The sequence below is a fragment of the Coregonus clupeaformis genome, chromosome 27, assembly GCF_020615455.1.
Source record: "Coregonus clupeaformis isolate EN_2021a chromosome 27, ASM2061545v1, whole genome shotgun sequence".
NCBI lineage: Eukaryota > Metazoa > Chordata > Actinopteri > Salmoniformes > Salmonidae > Coregonus > Coregonus clupeaformis.
The window spans coordinates 21,134,139-21,153,559 of NC_059218.1; the positions used below are offsets into that span (position 1 = coordinate 21,134,139).

The 19,421-nt window shown below is 44.2% G+C and overlaps 1 protein-coding gene across 1 annotated transcript in view; it reads right to left on the reverse strand.

Annotated features, from left to right (window-relative positions):
• Positions 1 to 19,421, reverse strand: part of LOC121541620 (matrix metalloproteinase-17-like) — a 100,281-nt gene that overhangs the window by 36,548 nt on the left and 44,312 nt on the right. The window contains exons 2-3 of the mRNA XM_041850778.1: positions 17,149 to 17,281; positions 16,792 to 16,939 (exon numbers count right to left, since the gene is read on the reverse strand). Coding sequence (XP_041706712.1) covers positions 16,792 to 16,939; positions 17,149 to 17,281 — 281 coding nt within the window. The remainder of the gene's footprint in view (positions 1 to 16,791; positions 16,940 to 17,148; positions 17,282 to 19,421) is intronic.

Here is a 19,421-nt window from a genome sequence, read left to right on the forward strand (position 1 = left end):
CAGACGTTTCTTGTAGTTGGCCACCAGGTTTGCACACATCTCAGGAGGGATTTTGTCCCACTCCTCTTTGCAGATCTTCTCCAAGTCATTAAGGTTTCGAGCCTGACGTTTGGAACTCGAACCTTCAGCTCCCTCCACAGATTTTCTATGGGATAAAGGTCTGGAGACTGGCTAGGCCACTCCAGGACCTTAATGTGCTTCTTCTTGAGCCACTCCTTTGTTGCCTTGGCCGTGTGTTTTGGGTCATTGTCATGCTGGAATAAATAAACGTACCATTCAAATTATAGACTGATCATGTCTTTGTCAGTGGGCAAACGTACAAAATCAGTAGGGGATCAAATACTTTTTTCCCTCACTGTATGTCATTTTAGAGAATATATTTTGTGCATTTGTGAAACATATTTTGTACCTATGAAAATGGTTGATGATTTTATATGAAAAACACTCATTACAAGTGACTTGAAGCCAAAGCTACATCTCTGTGTGATTTATATATATATTTCCCCCTTTCAGGGGTATAACACATACAATACACACATATTATACTCCGGAACAAAATCAAAATGCTACTGCATACTCAGTCCTAGATAGGAAGCAACATCAAAATGCTTTCAGGGTCGCCCAGTTCATCAGGATGCTACACAGGGCCTGATAAGGGCAGCTTATTCCCAATGATATTTCCCATCCCACTCAACTTGTCCATTGCAGGATTTCTGAGCGATGAACACCTTCATTTGATGGATGACTAAGTGCAGTCTTTTTCATGGCTGGCCATAGGCAGGGCAGTATGGGGATGAGCAGTCTGTGACTCTGACCTGAGATGGATATACAATGAGCCCTGGCTGCTATCTTCCCCGAACTCAATTGTTGACTTTTCATTTGCAAGTCCAGTCACAGCTCCTGCACTGCCTCTCCCATAGTCTGATGACTCAGATATTTTTCTCTTTCTCACTTAAATCTCTCAGCAGGATTAACCTCCGTAGCTCCCTGGCCCCGATATGAAAGAAGCTGGCTTTCTCTCTTCATGGAAACACATATATGCACACACACAGATTCTCTCTACTGACACACACATGCACACACGCAGACAGGCGCGTTTAAAGGATGTCACGCTTCTTGCTTAGCGAGTACCGTTTCCTCCTGATTCGGCTCACACAGAGGCTCGAACCCAGGACCTCTGCTTTGCTAGCGCGTGACCGCCATCCCGAAGCCTCTTGCCACTCTTACCAGTTGCGCCACACGAAAAGCTAGCCGATCGGCTAATCAGTGGTGCGAGTGGTCCCCACATCCCCATGTGCTACACACACAGCCACACAAGCACACACACACACACACATACACACACACAACCATGTAAAATTGTGAAAGTACAGTGGGGAAAAAAAGTATTTAGTCAGCCACCAATTGTGCAAGTTCTCCCACTTAAAAAGATGAGAGAGGCCTGTAATTTTCATCATAGGTACACGTCAACTATGACAGACAAATTGAGAATTTTTTTCTCCAGAAAATCACATTGTAGGATTTTTTATTAATTTATTTGCAAATTATGGTGGAAAATAAGTATTTGGTCACCTGCAAACAAGCAAGATTTCTGGCTCTCACAGACCTGTAACTTCTTCTTTAAGAGGCTCCTCTTTCCTCCACTCATTACCTGTATTAATGGCACCTGTTTAACTTGTTATCAGTATAAAAGACACCTGTCCACAACCTCAAACAGTCACACTCCAAACTCCACTATGGCCAAGACCAAAGAGCTGTCAAAGGACAAAATTGTAGACCTGCACCAGGCTGGGAAGACTGAATCTGCAATAGGTAAGCAGCTTGGTTTGAAGAAATCAACTGTGGGAGCAATTATTAGGAAATGGAAGACATACAAGACCACTGATAATCTCCCTCGATCTGGGGCTCCACGCAAGATCTCACCCCGTGGGGTCAAAATGATCACAAGAACGGTGAGCAAAAACCACATGGGGGGACCTAGTGAATGACCTGCAGAGAGCTGGGACCAAAGTAACAAAGCCTACCATCAGTAACACACTACGCCCCCTGCTTAAGCCAGTACATGTCCAGGCCCGTCTGAAGTTTGCTAGAGTGCATTTGGATGATCCAGAAGAGGATTGGGAGAATGTCATATGGTCAGATGAAACCAAAATAGAACTCTTTGGTAAAAACTCAACTCGTCGTGTTTGGAGGACAAAGAATGCTGAGTTGCATCCAAAGAACACCATACCTACTGTGAAGCATGGGGGTGGAAACATCATGCTTTGGGGCTGTTTTTCTGCAAAGGGACCAGGACGACTGATCCGTGTAAAGGAAAGAATGAATGGGGCCATGTATCGTGAGATTTTGAGTGAAAACCTCCTTCCATCAGCAAGGGCATTGAAGATGAAACGTGGCTGGGTCTTTCAGCATGACAATGATCCCAAACACACCGCCCGGGCAAAGAAGGAGTGGCTTCGTAAGAAGCATTTCAAGGTCCTGGAGTGGCCTAGCCAGTCTCCAGATCTCAACCCCATAGAAAATCTTTGGAGGGAGTTGAAAGTCCGTGTTGCCCAGTGACAGCCCCAAAACATCACTGCTCTAGAGGAGATCTGCATGGAGGAATGGGCCAAAATACCAGCAACAGTGTGTGAAAACCTTGTGAAGACTTACAGAAAACGTTTGATCTGTGTCATTGCCAACAAAGGGTATATAACAAAGTATTGAGAAACTTTTGTTATTGACCAAATACTTATTTTCCACCATAATTTGCAAATAAATTCAAAAAAAATCCTACAATGTGATTTTCTGGAAAATGTTTTCTCATTTTGTCTGTCATAGTTGACGTGTACGTATGATGAAAATTACAGGCCTCTCTCATCTTTTTAAGTGGGAGAACTTGCACAATTGGTGGCTGACTAAATACTTTTTTCCCCACTGTACATGCAATCTTTACGCGTTACACTTCCACCGCAAACTCACAAGTATCAACACCACAAGCTCCCAGCTACTATCTAATCAACGCAACATTGACATTATCCCACCCCTGGTTAGCCACTATTGGCTTAAAAATGCACTATGCAGAAATCGCTTTGCCATTTCCTGGTTGCTAAATTTCAAATAGTTAGCCTAATTTCAGTTTATGTGACAAAACAAGCAAGTATAGTGTAGGGAATCATTGTACCATCTAAACCGCTGTGAAATATATTTTACATATCCAAAAATATTGTATTTTCAGCTGTTTGAAGCTGGTGTTCAAGTAAAGTAAAAAACGCAAAAACGAAACTTAAGAATGGGAAGCATAGAAGTAGCACACATAGAACAGATCTACTGCTTCTTAGACTTGCGTTTAATGAGAATGACAGATATATACTGTAACTCACATTTCTATGTGAATTTGGTAGGGTCGCACAAAAAGTTATATATTGCAGCTTTAAAAAGCCAAACCTAACACAATATCTGCCAATTAATTTCCAGCAATATCGTCCTGTCTGTCTGTGTCTTGCGCGCGTTCTCTCACTCCATGTGTAGCCAGTTGATGTGATCACCGTCTTGTGGGTTGACAGAAATATGTTGATGAGGGCAGGTGTTCGGCAGGCGGGAGCGAAGGACACTGTCTATCGGTTTCGCTCCAACTAGCTAGCAAGGAGGACTCCAGGAGACGGGGCGAAAAATAAAAAATAAAATGTTTTTCCCCTTTCGACCCACATTCAAAAGTGTCACAAGTATGAAGATGTCGTACCCGAGGGTTGGGGGGCGTTCATGTAGGAACCAATGGGGTGCTCAAGGAGGGGCATTCATGCAGGAACCAATGGGATGCTCGAGGGGGGGTTGTTCATGACGGAACCAATGGGATTTTTTTTCTTCTGATTTGATTTAAGCATTGACATGGACACAGAACATCCAATCCCGTTGTGTCTCTATGAACAATTGTAATTTTGAGAGTGAAAAGCCAAAAAAAATCTAAAACCAGGAGAAATAAAACAGAGAAAACAGAGAAAGAAAATTCACAGATTTTTAACCATTATTTTACCAGTATATTGACAGAAAACATAGTGCTCTTGTACACTAAGGACCCGGGGAAGAGTTGCAGGGGAGAGAAGAATGTGCCTATTTGAAGGCTAGAAAAAAATGTGTAGCTAGCGACATGTTTCATTTTTTAAAAGTAGCTCTCATGCTAGAAAAGGTTGGAGACCCTTGCTCCAGAGAGAGCTTCCTAAATTAAGAGAGTCCTGCGTGAGTCTCCGTCAGCCCTGACCGAGACAGGTCTTCTTCTCTTTGTTCCTCTGAAAGGGACTGCCACTGCTCCTTACACCTCTGTCCTGCTAAACTGTCTAGGGCCGGGAGAGAATAATAGGAATTTTCGCTGACACTTAACAGTAACTTTATTCTTTAACTTTGACACACTGGGCTGAGTAATAACTGAGTGTTAAATAAGCTCATTGCAAAGTTAAAATGGAGTGAACTTGTGAGGTTTAAAGATAGTATCCTTCAGTAGGATAATAATCCCATCCCGCCATCCATCCTTTGTCAGGAGTGAGGCAGCTCTTCCTCCATTTCCCCGTCAAAGTGGCTGTCTCAGCTGTCAAGCACGGTTCTAATGATGACAGCATAGGGAGAAGGGTGGAATTGATGTGGTGTCCCTTTGTTATTACTATCACTTTATGGTAACACCCTCATCATTGGATCACCCAGCTATGGTACAATGCCGATGTGATGGGGCTTCCTTAGGTTCCTTTGGTCTGTCCTTTGGTTCACATACACACGAATCTCTCCTCCCCTACTGTATCCCTAAAACATATATTTCCTTAACACTTGTGTATAGGTTGTTATGCTGGGAATGTGACAACCTATACTGTATCTAATTTATCCATGCTCTTTCTCTGATCCATTGTATTCATTAAGTCACTCAAATCCAGATAGGAACCAGAGGGTACAGTAAGGTCATGGTGACAGAGTGACTGATGCTTATCATGACTGTCTCCTTCCTCCACTGCAGCATGTTAACCCCAGCCAGCCAGCTGGACTAGACAGACAGTACAGGGAAATGAATTAGAGCTCTAGACCGACAGACAGACAGACAGAACTGACAGACAGGGAAGTGAATTAGAGCAGTAGACAGACAGGCAGACAGATAGACAGACAGACAGACAGACAGGGACGTGAATTAGAGCAGTAGACAGACAGAGAGCGAGAGAGAGAGGGAGGGAGGCTGCTCTGCTGCTCTGATCCTCTGCTTTCCCCACCTATCTGTTTAGGTGATTAATCCATCCGCTAACGAGCAGGAGGCTGTCTGCTGGGGGATAATGGGCTAAAAGTCTGTGATGAACTGGACTGTGTGTTTGTGAGTGTGTGAAGGGTTGTGTGTGCTTGTGTGGGTTTGTGTGTAGGTGTGTGTTTGTGTGTGTCATTAGGAGGCTGTGTCTTCTGTCTGACTATAATGTGATTTATGCTTGATTCAGCAACGCAGTGCGGAGGCTCCGTACGGAGGGTGTGACGCAATTGCAGAGCCTCCTGAGCCTCGCAGAGGCCAAATTGAGCTCTGTATGGCGATGCCGTGCACCTCCCAAATTTTGTTGACGGTAGGTGGGGGCGGTACATCCTGTATAAACACACTCACTTCCTTGACAACTTCTTTCACAACAAACATAGAGAACTTTCACGAAAGGTGTTCGCAAATAGAAACATATTTATGATACCTCGTGTAGGAATTTGAAAGACATGAAAATGAGTTTGAACTCCTGGAAAGAGATCGGGGAGGTAATGGGGATAGATGCAGTAAAGATGTCAACGGAACGCAGACTGTGAGGGAGCTCCTATGTCAAGCACCGGAAATCTCAGAACATCTCAGAAGAGGTTAGGTCTTGTCTTTTTGTTTAGCCAGTTGCTCGTAATTTGCTGGCTGGCTATAGAAATGAGCCCTGAATCACTACGAGTGGTGCGTTTTAAGTGGTGCAGACCAATTTATTGGATGTGTATGAATCACTCCGCACTCCTCTGCTCCCCGAAGCGCAAGAAGTATTAATGCTCTGACTTCTGCGGAGGCCGCATCGTAGTACAGCCATCTAACCAATTGTACTATTATGTGTTTTTTCGCGTTATTTGTAATTTATTCTGTACATAATGTTTCTACCACCGTCTCTTATGACCAAAAAGAGCTTCTGGATATCAGGACAGCGATTACTCACCTCGTATTGGATGAAGATTTTTTCTTCAACGAGTCGGACGTGAAGGATATTCTACAGACACCCGACAAGGCCCAAATCCCCATCATTCGCATGAGAAAGAGACGGATATATCGTGGACGTAGGTCGGGATGCCTTGTAAGGATCCGACATCGAGCGAGTAAACTGCCTCTTCCATCAATCTTATTAGCCAATGTTCAATCATTTGAAAATAAATTGGACGACCTAAGATTACGGTTATCCTACCAACGGGACATTAAAAACTGTAATATCTTATGTTTCACCGAGTCGTGGCTGAACGACGACATGGATAACATACAGCTGGCGGGATATACGCTACATCGGCAGGATAGAACGGCTGACTCCGGTAAGACAAGGGCTGGTGGTCTGTGTATATTTGTAAACAACAGCTGGTGCATAAAATCTAATACTAAGGAAGTATCGAGATTTAGCTCGCCTGAGGGAGAGTATCTCATGATATGCTGTAGACCACACTATTTACCAAGAGAGTTTTCATCTATATATTTTTCGTAGCTGTCTATTTACCACCACAAACCGATGCTGGCACTAAGATTGCCCTCAATTAGCTGTATAAGGCCATAAGTAAACAGGAAAACGCTCATCCAGAGGCAGCGCTCCTAGTGGCCGGGGACTTTAATGCAGGGAAACTTCAATCCGTTCTACCTAATTTCTACCAGCATGTTAAATGTGCAACCAGAGAAAAAAAAAAAACTCTAGACCACCTTTACTCCACACACAGAGACACAAACAAAGCTCTCCCTCGCCCTCCATTTGGCAAATCTGACCATAACTCTATCCTCCTGATTCCTGCTTATGAGCAAAAACTAAAGCAGGAAGCACCAGTAACTCGGTAAATAAGGAAGTGGTCAGATGACGCAGATGCTAAGCTACAGGACTGTTTTGCTAGCACAGACTGGAATATGTTCCGGGATTCTTCCGATAGCATTGAGGAGTACACCACATCAGTCACTGGCTTCATCAATAAGTGCATCGATGACATCGTCCCCACAGTGACTGTACGTACATACCCCAACCAGAAGTCATGGATTACAGGCAACATCTGCACTGAGCTAAAGGTTAGAGCTGCGCTTTCAAGGAGCGGGACTCTAACCCGGAGGCTTATAAGAAATTCCGCTATGCCCTCCGACGAACCATCAAACAGGCAAAGAGTCAATACAGGGCTAAGATTGAATTGTACTACACTGGCTCCGACGCTCGTCGGATGTGGCAGGGCTTGAAAACTATTACAAAGGGAAGCACAGCCGCGAGCTTCCCAGTGACACAAGCCTACCAGACGAGCTAAATCAATTCTATGCTCGCTTCGAGGCAAGCAACACTGAAGCATGCATGAGAGCATCAGCTGTTCCAGATGACTATGTGATCACGCTATCCGTAGCCAATGTGAGTAAGACTTTAAAGCAGGTCAACATTCACAATGCCGCAGGGCCAGACGGATTACCAGGATGTGTACTCCGAGCATGCGCTGACCAACTGGCAAGTGTCTTCACTGACATTTTCAACATGTCCCTGACTGAGTCTGTAATACCAACATGTTTCAAGCAGTCCACCATAGTCCCTGTGCCCAAGAACACTAACATAACCTGCCTAAATGACTACCGACCCGTAGCACTCACGTCTGTAGCCATGAAGTGCTTTGAAAGGATGGTCATGGCTCACATCAACACCATTATCCCAGAAACCCTAGACCAACTCCAATTTGCATACTGCCCCAACAGATCCACAGATGACGCAATCTCTATTGCACTGCACACTGCCCTTTCCCACGCGGACAAGAGGAACACCTACGTGAGAATGCTATTCATTGACTACAGCTCAGTGTTCAACACCATAGTGCCCTCAAAGCTCATCACTAAGCTAAGGACCTTGGAACTAAACACCTCCCTCTGCAACTGGATCCTGGACTTCCTGACAGGCCGCCCCAGGTGGTAAGGGTAGGTAACAACACATCTGCCACGCTGATCCTCAACACGGGGGCCCCTCAGGGGTGCATGCTCAGTCCCCTCCTGTACTCCCTGTTCACCCATGACTGTATGGCCAGGCACGACTCCAACACCATCATTAAGTTTGCAGACGACACAACAGTGGTAGGCCTGATCACCGACAACGATGAGACAGCCTATAGGGAGGAGGTCAGAGACCTGGCCGTGTGGTGCCAGGACAACAACCTCTCCTTCAACATGATCAAGACAAAGGAGATGATTGTGGACTACAGGAAAAAAAAGAGGACTGAGCACGCCCCCATTCTCATCGACGGGGCTGTAGTGGAACAGGTTTAGAGCTTCAAGTTTCTTGGTGTCCACATCACCAACAAACGATCATGATCCAAACACACCAAGACAGTCGTGAAGAGGGCACGACAAAGCCTATTCCCCCTCTGGAGACAGAAAAGATTTAGCATGGGTCCTCAGATCCTCAAAGAGTTCTACAGCTGCACCATCGAGAGCATCCTGACTGGTTGCATCGCCGCCTGGTATGGCAACTGTTCGGCCTCCGACCACAAGGCACTACAGAGGGTAGTGCGTACGGCCCTGAACATCACTGGGGCCAAGCTTCCTGCCATCCAGGACCTCCATACCAGGCGGTGTCAGAGGAAGGCCCTAAAAATTGTCAAAGACTCCAGCCACCCTAGTCATAGAATGTTCTCTCTGCTACCGCACGGCAAGCGGTACCGGAGCACCAAGTCTAGGTCCAAAAGGCTTCTTAACAGCTTCTACCACCAAGCCATAAGACTACTGAACAGCTAATCATGGCTACCCGGACTATTTGCATTGCCCCTCATTTGATTTGATTTGTACAGCCACTGCAGATGGTGGATTGACCATAAATCGGCTTTAATGTTGGGGCTGTTCTGGATTCATGTCGCAACAGCTGGGTCCACCAACCTCTGCTCTCACCAGCCAATCAATGTTCATCCTCACACTATTCAGGTCTGAAATCAGCCTATCATGGTGTCGTATACATTACTCCAGTCCCCGATATATAGTGAGTCTCATGGCATCAAGGCATTATTACTGGTTTACCATGATCATTGTTGCATACTTCACACTGTTAAAGGGATACTTTGGGATTTTGAAAATGAGGCCCTTTATCTACTTCCCCAGAGTCAGATGAACTTATGGATACCATGTGTCCAGTATGAAGGAAGTTAGAAGTAGTTTTGTGAGCCAATTCTAACTAGCGTTAGCACAATGACTGGAAGTATATGGGTATCTGCTAGCATGCTAGCAGATAAAGGGGCCTCAATGCCAAAATCCCGAGGTATTCCTTTAAGTGTTGTCTCACAGGTGACTAGTCTATCTTTTGACATCAAACCAAATTCAACTAGTCTCATACTTCTAATAATACATGATACAAGGACAACAAAACAACACAAGGTCAATCCCTAGTTTGGGTTTTAAGATACAGTATTGTTTGTGTGTTCCTAAAATAGAGCCTGTTTTGGACTAGCTGTGAGTTCTGCCTCTGCTATTGATTATGTTACTATCTCCGGTTCAAATACCCCTTCCTTCACTGAGTCGATATGGTAATCCAGCCCATTAGAGAATAACCTTCGCTGACAGGCTAGGAGTGCTAGCCCACTAACAATACTATGGGCCACAGGAAGTCGTGGCACCTTTACTGGGGAGAACGGGCTCGTGGTAATGACTGGAGCGAATAGTGGAATGGTAACAAATATATCAAACATATGGTTTCCAGGTGTTTGATGCCATTCCATTTGCACCATTCTTGCCATTATTATGAGCCATTCTCCCCTCAGCAGCCTCCTGTGCTAGGGGCTCTATTTTAATAAACCTAAAGCAATGGTAAATCTAAGTGCAGGCGGTAGCGCTATAGGTTCTGGGGTGTCATAAATATTTTAGCTATTTTCACTATTACAATTATCGGCGCACTTGCTGGCGTTTGATGAATAAACAAGTTGTGGGTGTGTCGAGGCTTGGCCCCTCACTGGCCAATTAGAACGTGCTCCATGGCAAAATATGTGGTTGCTTCTAGTTGTGTATTTACGGTATTTTATGTATTGCCTTGGAATCAACTCCAATTCCAATGTTAGTCCGTTATAGTTTGTTAAATGGCTTACAGAAACGAAATAACTAAATATAGACCTATCTTTGCTAAATATGTTAACTTGAACCCATTTGCAGTCCACATTGTTCTAAGTAATTGCATGGCTTCAATAGCATTCACACTGATATAGGGGCTAGGCCTACTGTAAATTACATTATGGCTGAGCATGGACATGCCAAACATTGTCAATAAGCAAGATTACATTCCTTATTGATAAGGCCTAAACAAAACGAAACAACATCTTGCTTTAAATATGCTACGTCACACTTACAGGCACCATAACTTCTCCCCGTGGGCATATAATATTAAAACAACGCAGACTATGGAGGGTTTTACACACATCCAAACGTTTCACAGTAGCTGGACAAAGATCCAATATAAAGAGAAAGGGAGAATGTCCACTCACTGTTATACTGCTCCCAAATAGACCTATGTTTTATTAAGCTAATCGGAACCATTTTACAGATCACATCGCATTCACACTCCAGAAGTTGCATTGCATGCGCGCCACGGATGTTGTAACCATAAAACCAGGAAGGTGAATCATTCTAATAAGATTGGTCGTAATAAAATGTAACGAAAAACAAGCAATCTGTTTTTTTTTACAACAATAAATACATGTTAAATGTAATGATATCATAAAGTCGCCAGGATAAAAAAACACATTGCTTTTGAACCAGCCTTTGTTATAGTGTGCCTAAGGGAGGGGTTTGGAATATATTAAACAGAAAACAAGCAATTATTACAGGTTACAGATAACTTGTAAATACGATGGGCATGACATGTAGCCTACATCATGGAGGGGGTTTAACGCATGGAACCTGCATGGCTAAAATAATGTGGGCCTGCCTACAATGCATAGATAAAAAGGGAATGTCAGCTCACTGTTTTACTCCTCTCAAACTTTATATTTCAATAAAGCTTTGGTGATTAAGATTTATTTCCAAGCGATCTCAGGAGCCAAACCCTTTATCGACAGTCTTGACTACTTTGTGATTGCATTGGGCAGGACAAAAAAAATAGGAGGGGAGTCTATGCTTGTTTTTTAACCAAATAAAGCGTAATGGGAAAAAACATTAGTTTTTTATGTTTCTAAATACGAAGTATACAGGCACCAAAAGCACATTAGGCTACTCTTGTTCCACGCACATATGGGCAGTGTGCGTCACGGCTGGATAGGCTGCCCAGCTAGCACAGTGGATCTGGGCCGATTCCGGCTGAGAGTCGGGGCACTCTGCTGAGAGTCAGACTCAGTCGACGTCATGTGGCCCGAGTCTGGGCCGCCTTCGGCAGTGTTACTTATGGGTAGGATGCGGGGATTGAGCTCGGGCCGATTCCGGTGTAAGTTATCTGGCCCAAATGTATTATTTGGGTCTCAGGCCGATTGTGGCTACTCTCTGGCAGATGATTACACGGGCTGATATATATAATTAACATTTCATTATTTATTTATTTTTCCATATTTTCTCATTGTTTCTGTGATCAAAAAATTAACTTTCCTGTTTAAGTAGTATGTTGGTATTTTTATACTTTGTGCAAAGCAATTGATCAGCATTAAAAACTTTGTGGCTGGGGCCTCCTGAGTGGCACAGCGGTCTAAGACACTGCATCACAGTGCAAGCTGCGTTGCTATAGATGCTGGTTTGATACCCGTCTGTGTCGCAGCCAGCCGCGACCGGGATATCCATGAGGCGGCGCACAATTGGCCCAGCGGCCGGCAAACCCACGGTTAGGGGTGGGTTTGGCCGGCTGGGATGTCCTTGTCCAATCGCGCTGTAGCGACTCCTGTGGCGGGCCGGGTGCATGCATGCTGACATGGTCACCAGGTATACAGTGTTTCCTCCGACACGTTGGTGCGGCTGGCTTCCGGGTTAAGCAGCGCGGCTTGGTGGGGTTGTGTTTCGGAGGACGCACGGCTCTTGACCTTCGCCTCTCCCGAGGCCGTACGGGAGTTGCAGCGATGGGACAAGACAGTAACTACCAATTGGATATGACGAAAAGGGGGTAAAAAATACAACTTGGTGGATGGGTATAATTTGAATGTATAATAGTAATATTTAAAATTACTAAATTGGGTAATTTTGTATACATTTATTTAAATTTGCATCAGCCCTCTTCTGGGGGATTCTGGTAAGATGCCGGCAAAGTCGGCTGAATTCCGGTAGACGGAAACGGCCCGATGTACTTGGGCCGATTCTGGGCAGTCATTCATTTTGATCCCGGGCCGAGTCCGACAGCCGATTCCGGGCCAATTCAATCAGTTCTGGCCCTCCGGAAGACGGCCGCTTCTGGGCCGATTCCTCATTGCTAGCTGGGTGCGTTTCCGCTGTCAAAATTCATGCCATAACCAACTGTGTTACTGCTAAAAACAGCTTTTGATTGGTCTTAAATATCCCTACCAGCACTGCCTGAAATTAGAACTTTGGATCATGTTTTTATGGACAAGCCTAAAATATTTCCACCCCTCTGAGCGCAAGCGTGCTGATATAAGACAGGTAAATTGCCGAACCTGGCGTTAGGGCTGGAAAATGCGTTTGACACTAGCGCCGCCTTAACGCCAGCAGAAAATAGCTCCCTATATATCTATATGTGGAACTCTATTGAAGTGTGGACTCTACTGTACTTCCCTGAGTGTTTGTGTGTGTGTGTATCCCTCTCCACACAGCTCCCAGCCAAGCCCCTGCCCCATGACCCTCTGCTCTACACCAGCCCCTTATCTCCAGCGCTCTCAAACAAACCATTAAGGAACGTTATTACAGCATTTGACCCCTGACCTTACTCTCACTGGGGCTGGTAGACCCCGAGGCCAGTCTGTGACTGAGAGAGGTCATTAGAACTGACAGAGAGAACTTCACCTGTTTAAATAACTCCTGTTGACTCTTTAGATGACTGGAGGAACATGGATTCAAGCTTTTTTTCTGGGATGCTTTCATTTGCACGGTGCAGTGAGGCAAGACTGGGTTTAAGTCAACAGATAATCAATGGGTGCTAATTTTCAAAGCAAACCCTCAGGTAAAGAAGCATATACAAGATCTGCTTGGTCTCTGAGCTCTACAGCCCAAACCAATAAATCTGTGAGAGTAAACCAGCTCTCCATCCAGTGAGCACAGTGTTTTCAGGACTCTGTACAAATCAGTACTAGTGTGAATACAAACACATTCTTCCTGGTCTCAACAGACAGTCAGGCTGCTAGCAGACATTTGAGGTGAGAGGAGAGCAGGAGCAAGCAGACAGGAGCAAGGCATATGATTGGCACTAGAATGCAGGCGAAAGAGGGAGAGACTTAGAGGGAAAAAAGGAAAGCGATACACTACCGTTCAAAAGTTTGGGGTCACTTAGAAAATGTGTTGTCTTCGAAAGAAACACCATTTTTTTGTCCATTAAAATAACATAAAATTGATCAGAAATACAGAGTAGACATTGTTACATTTACATTTACATTTTAGTCATTTAGCAGACGCTCTTATCCAGAGCGACTTACAGGAGCAATTAGGGTTAAGTGCCTTGCTCAAGGGCACATTTACGTCATTTAGCAGACGCTCTAGTCCAGAGCGACTCACAAATTGATGCATTCACCCTATAGCCAGTGGGATAACCACTTTACAAATTTTTTTTTTGGGGGTAGAAGGATTACTTTATCCTATCCCAGGTATTCCTTAAAGAGGTGGGGGTTTCAAATGTCTCCGGAAGGTGGTGAGTGACTCCGCTGTGGGGTGGGGTGGGGGGTAGAAGGATTACTTTATCCTATCCCAGGTATTCCTTAAAGAGGTGGGGTTTCAAATGTCTCCGGAAGGTGGTGAGTGACTCCGCTGTGGGTTGGGGTGAGGGGTTGGGGGGTGTGGGGGTAGAAGGATTACTTTATCCTATCCCAGGTATTCCTTAAAGAGGTGGGGTTTCAAATGTCTCCGGAAGGTGGTGAGCGACTCCGCTGTGTGTGTGGGGGGGTAGAAGGATTGCTTTATCCTATCCCAGGTATTCCTTAAAGAGGTGGGGTTTCAAATGTCTCCGGAAGGTGGTGAGTGACTCCGCTGTCCTGGCGTCGTGAGGGAGCTTGTTCCACCATTGGGGTGCCAGAGCAGCGAACAGTTTTGACTGGGCTGAGCGGGAACTATGCTTCCGCAGAGGAAGGGGAGCCAGCAGGCCAGAGGTGGATGAACGCAATGCCCTCGTTTGGGTGTAGGGACTGATCAGAGCCCGAAGGTACAGAGGTGCCGTTCCCCCTCGCTGCTCCAAAGGCAAGCACCATGGTCTTGTAACGGATGCGAGCTTCAACTGGAAGCCAGTGGAGTGTGCGGAGGAGGGGGTGACGTGAGAGAACTTGGGAAGGTTGAACACCAGACGGGCTGCGGCATTCTGGATGAGTTGTAGGGGTTTAATGGCACATGCAGGGAGGCCAGCCAACAGCGAGTTGCAGTAATCCAGACGGGAGATGACAAGTGCCTGGATTAGGACCTGTGCCGCTTCCTGTGTAAGGCAGGGTCGTACTCTCCGAATGTTAATGTAGTAAATGGCTATTGTAGCTGGAAACTGCTGATTTTTTATGGAATATCTACATAGGCGTACAGAGGCCCATTATCAGCAACCATCAGTCCTGTGTTCCAATGGCACGTTGTGTTTGCTAATCCAAGTTGATCATTTTATGTTAGCACAGCTGAAAACTGTTGTGCTGATTAAAGAAGCAATAAAACTGGCCTTCTTGAGACTAGTTGAGTATCTGGAGCATCAGCAATTGTGGGTTCGATCACAGGCTCAAAATGGCCAGAAACAAATAACTTTCTTCTGATACTCGTCAGAAAAAGCCATATCTCAGACTGCACATCTTAATCTTTTATTTTTATTGGCCAGTCTGAGATATGGTGTGTGTGTGTGTGTGTGCATGTGAGAGAGGATATGTAGCTGTCAGCAACTTTACAATCCATCTCTCTCAACTCTCTCATGCACACGTACTCACGCACACACATATGTTTGTTTTACTATCCTTGTGGGGACCAAACTACTGATTTCCATTCAAAATCCTATTTTCCCTAACCCCTAACCCTAACTCACTCACTCTCTCACTCACCCATACTGACACAAACCAGCTAACAGTAGCTCACTATCCAAGCTACCTCCTGCTCTTGCTGGTTCAGCTTCAGAGCATGATTAAATCACCATAAAGGCAGACCATATGTTGTTCTACTTCCCCATCTCTGACAGATGTTACGAGATGCTGTCAACCCATTGTTACAGATGCATACAGTAGGCCTAGCCATTTACTTTCAAAGAACCCCCCATATGGCTCTGTCTATGACCACTTCCATGACCCTTTGACCCCTTCAACCAACAACTCATTGGCTAATTAACTGTACAATCGTCCATTACCATGGGCAATCTATACTGAACAAAAATGTAAATGCAAAATGTAAAGTGTTTTTCCCATGTTTCATGAGCTAAAATAAAAGATCCCAGAAATGTTCCATTTGCACAAAAAGCTTATTTCTCTAAAATGTTGTGCACAAATGTGTTTACATACCTGTTAGTGAGCATTTCTCCTTTGCCAAGATAATACATCCATCTGACAGGTGTGGCATATCAAGAAGCTGATTAAACTGCATGAGCATTACACAGGTGCACCTTGTGCTGGGGACAATAAAAGGCCACTCTAGAATGTGCAGTTTTGTCACACAACACAATGCCACAGATGTTTTGAAGGAGCGTGCAATTGGCATGCTGACTGCAGGAATGTCCACCAGAGCTGTTGCCAGAAAATGGAATGTTCATTTCTCTACCAACGTCGTTTTAGAGAATCTGGCAGCACGTCCAACCGGCCTCACAACCGCAGTCCACGTGTAACCACGCCAGCCCAGGACCTCCACATCCGGCTTCTTCACCTGTGGGATCGTCTGAGACCAGCCACCCAGACAGCTAATGAAACTGAGGAGTATTTCTGTCTGTAACAAAGCCCTTTTGTGGGGATAAATGTATTCTGGTTTGCTGGGCCTGGCTCCCCAGTGGGTGGGCCTGTGCCCTCCCAGGCCAACCCATGGCTGCGCCCCTGCCCAGTCATGTGAAATCCATAGATTAGGGCCTAATGAATTTGTTTAGATTTCCTTATATGAACTGTAACTCAGTAAAATCGTTGAAATTGTTGCATGTTGCATTTATATTTTTGTTCAGTATAGTAATGGTTTCAACCATGACCGTGCACATGACCCTGCACACAGATCCATCAGTAGTCCAGCACAGCGGTCCACATGCAGGGACTGTTTGTGCAATGTTTCACCCATTTCATAAAGTAATCCCACACATCCAACTCTGATCCTCCCTGATATCCAATACACCTGCTCAACACCATGTGCATCATTAGCCATGGACTAGACTGTACATGCTAAGCAGGTTATGTGTTCCCTACCATCCCTGGTACCATACTCTCTACCATACGCAGTCCACTCTACATATCCATCCCCAGTCAGCCTCACACTGATAGCACACAGACTGATGTTGTGGTCAGGTGTGTTTATTCTATTGTCGTGTACTGTACCTCCAGGAGAGGTGTCTCTTGCTCCACTTGTTCTGGGGCGTCAGGGCTCGTCTCCTGCGGCCCGCCGCCGCCTCGGTCTCAGACAGGTCCCCAGACAGGTCCGGGAGGGAACACCTCGGGGTCTTCATTAGGCCCAGGGTGGCTTGGTCTGAGCAGGGGAACGGATACGCAGATGTACACATTAATATAGAGTAGTAAACTAGTGAGCATGTTCATCCATTAATCCATTAAAGCTGTATTGTTTTAGCAAAATAAAAACAAGACAAAGAAAAAGGCAAAGACAGTGTGTGCATATGTGCCACACACACACACACACACACACACACACACACACACACACACACACACACACACCACCTAGCACTCCGGTCTCCTCCAGTCCTCCAAACTTCTGCATGGCTTTGATGGCTTTGGTCAGGGCCTCCTTGGTCTGCAGCTGTCCAGTCACTGGGTCAGGGGGTGGGAGATACCCAAACTTACTCAGCCAATCCTGGAGGAGACAAAACAGGAAGTGTTAAGGACCATTCCAGCCATTCCTAACCCCTGTGAATGAGTCAGTGTTATGAATGTGTAGGTATGTGTGTTTGAACATTTATAGTATATATTTGATGTGTGTGTGAGCACGTGCAAGAGAATATTAGAGGTTATACAACGGGTGGGTCTTATCCTAGATACTGATTGGTTAAAACCATGTTACAGACGGTGTCTATTCCACAAGTTAACACTGGCTAAGTCTATAATGTTGAAATGCCTATTCACTATTCCATCTGACTGCGCAATCCACTGTCTCTTCAGCCCAGCCATGCAATTTATAAACTGGATCTCCACTGTAAAAAGCATCTAGACATTATCTCCCATTTATTTTAGACTAGCATTTGTTTTTCAACAGCAGAGATTTGTATTAACCTTGCTGTCTGTCTCTCCGACATTTGCAACATTGTTAAAATATTGAAATTCAATCTCCAGCTGTCCCATAGTAATGAAGGTGTCGAGAGTCGGGACGAGACAGACAGTCTGGCAGCTTTTCTCAGCCAGTCGAAATCATGAATCAGCATAATTTTTATGGATATATACAAAGAAATGCCAATAGATACTTTAAGCATATGTTTTCTTTTCAGTCGCCTCCATCTCCTCTAACTGAAGCTAATTGTAGAGATTTTTTTTCTATTGATAATGTCAAATTAACAGCCACACAGAAAGACTCATGTGAAGGTGAAATTACAGAGGAGGAACTTCTGGATGCAATTAAAGACTTTAAGTCCGGGAAAACTCCAGGGTTGAATGGCATACCAGTCGAGGTATACCAAACCTTTTTTGATATACTAAGAGGACCGTTATTAGCATGTTTTAACCACTCCTATGTAAATGGTAGATTATCTGACACTCAAGAAGAAGGTCTGATCTCATTATTACTGAAACAGGATACAAGTGGAAAATATAAAGATCCAGTCCATTTACAAAATTGGAGGCCCCTTACACTTCAGTGTTGTGATGCAAAAATCCTAGCAAAATGTATAGCGCATAGAATTAAAAAGGTATTGTCGGATATTATTCATTCTAATCAGACAGGTTTTTTACACCTGCATTACTAGCTGTTTGGGGTTTTAGGCTGGGTTTCTGTACAGCACTTCGAGATATTAGCTGATGTAAGAAGGGCTATATAAAATAAAATTGATTGATTGATTGATTGATTTTACATGGAAGATACATTGGAGATAATATAAGGCAAGTATTGGAAACAATAGAACACTATGGAAAATATGGGAAACCAGGCCTGCTATTCATAGCAGACTTCGAAAAGGCATTTGATAAAGTTCGACTGGGGTTTATATATAAATGCCTGGAGCATTTCAATTTTGGAGAATCTCTTATAAAATGGGTCAAAATCATATATAGTAACCCTAGGTGTAAAATAGTAAATAATGGCTATTTCTCAGAAAGTTTTAAACTGTCAAGAGGAGTGAAACAAGGTTGTCCACTATCGGCATATCTATTTATTGTGGCCATCGAGATGTTAGCTATTAAAACCAGATCCAATAATAATATCAGAGGATTAGAAATACAGGGCTTAAAAACAAAGGTGTCATTGTACGCTGATGATTCATGTTTTCTTTTAAATCCACAACTAGAATCCCTCCACAGCCTCATAGAGGATCTAGATACATTTTCTAACCTCTCTGGATTACAACCAAATTATGACAAATGTACTATATTACGTATTGGATCACTAAAAATACAATTTTTACATTACCATGTAGTTTACCAATAAAATGGTCTGATGGTGATGTGGATATACTCGGAATACATATCCCAAAGGAAATTAATGATCTCACTTCAATAAATTTTTATAGAAAGTTAGCAAAAATAGATAAGATCTTACTACCATGGAAAGGAAAATACCTGTCAATTTGTGGAAAAATCACCCTGATTAACTCTTTAGTATTATCCCAGTTTACCTATTTGCTTATGGTCTTGCCTACGCCTAGCGAACATTTTAAATTATATGAGAAAAAAATATTCAATTTTATTTGGAACGGCAAGCCAGACAAAATTAAAAGGTCATATTTATATAATGAATATGAATTCGGAGGACAGAAATTATTAAATATTAAAGCATTAGACCTATCACT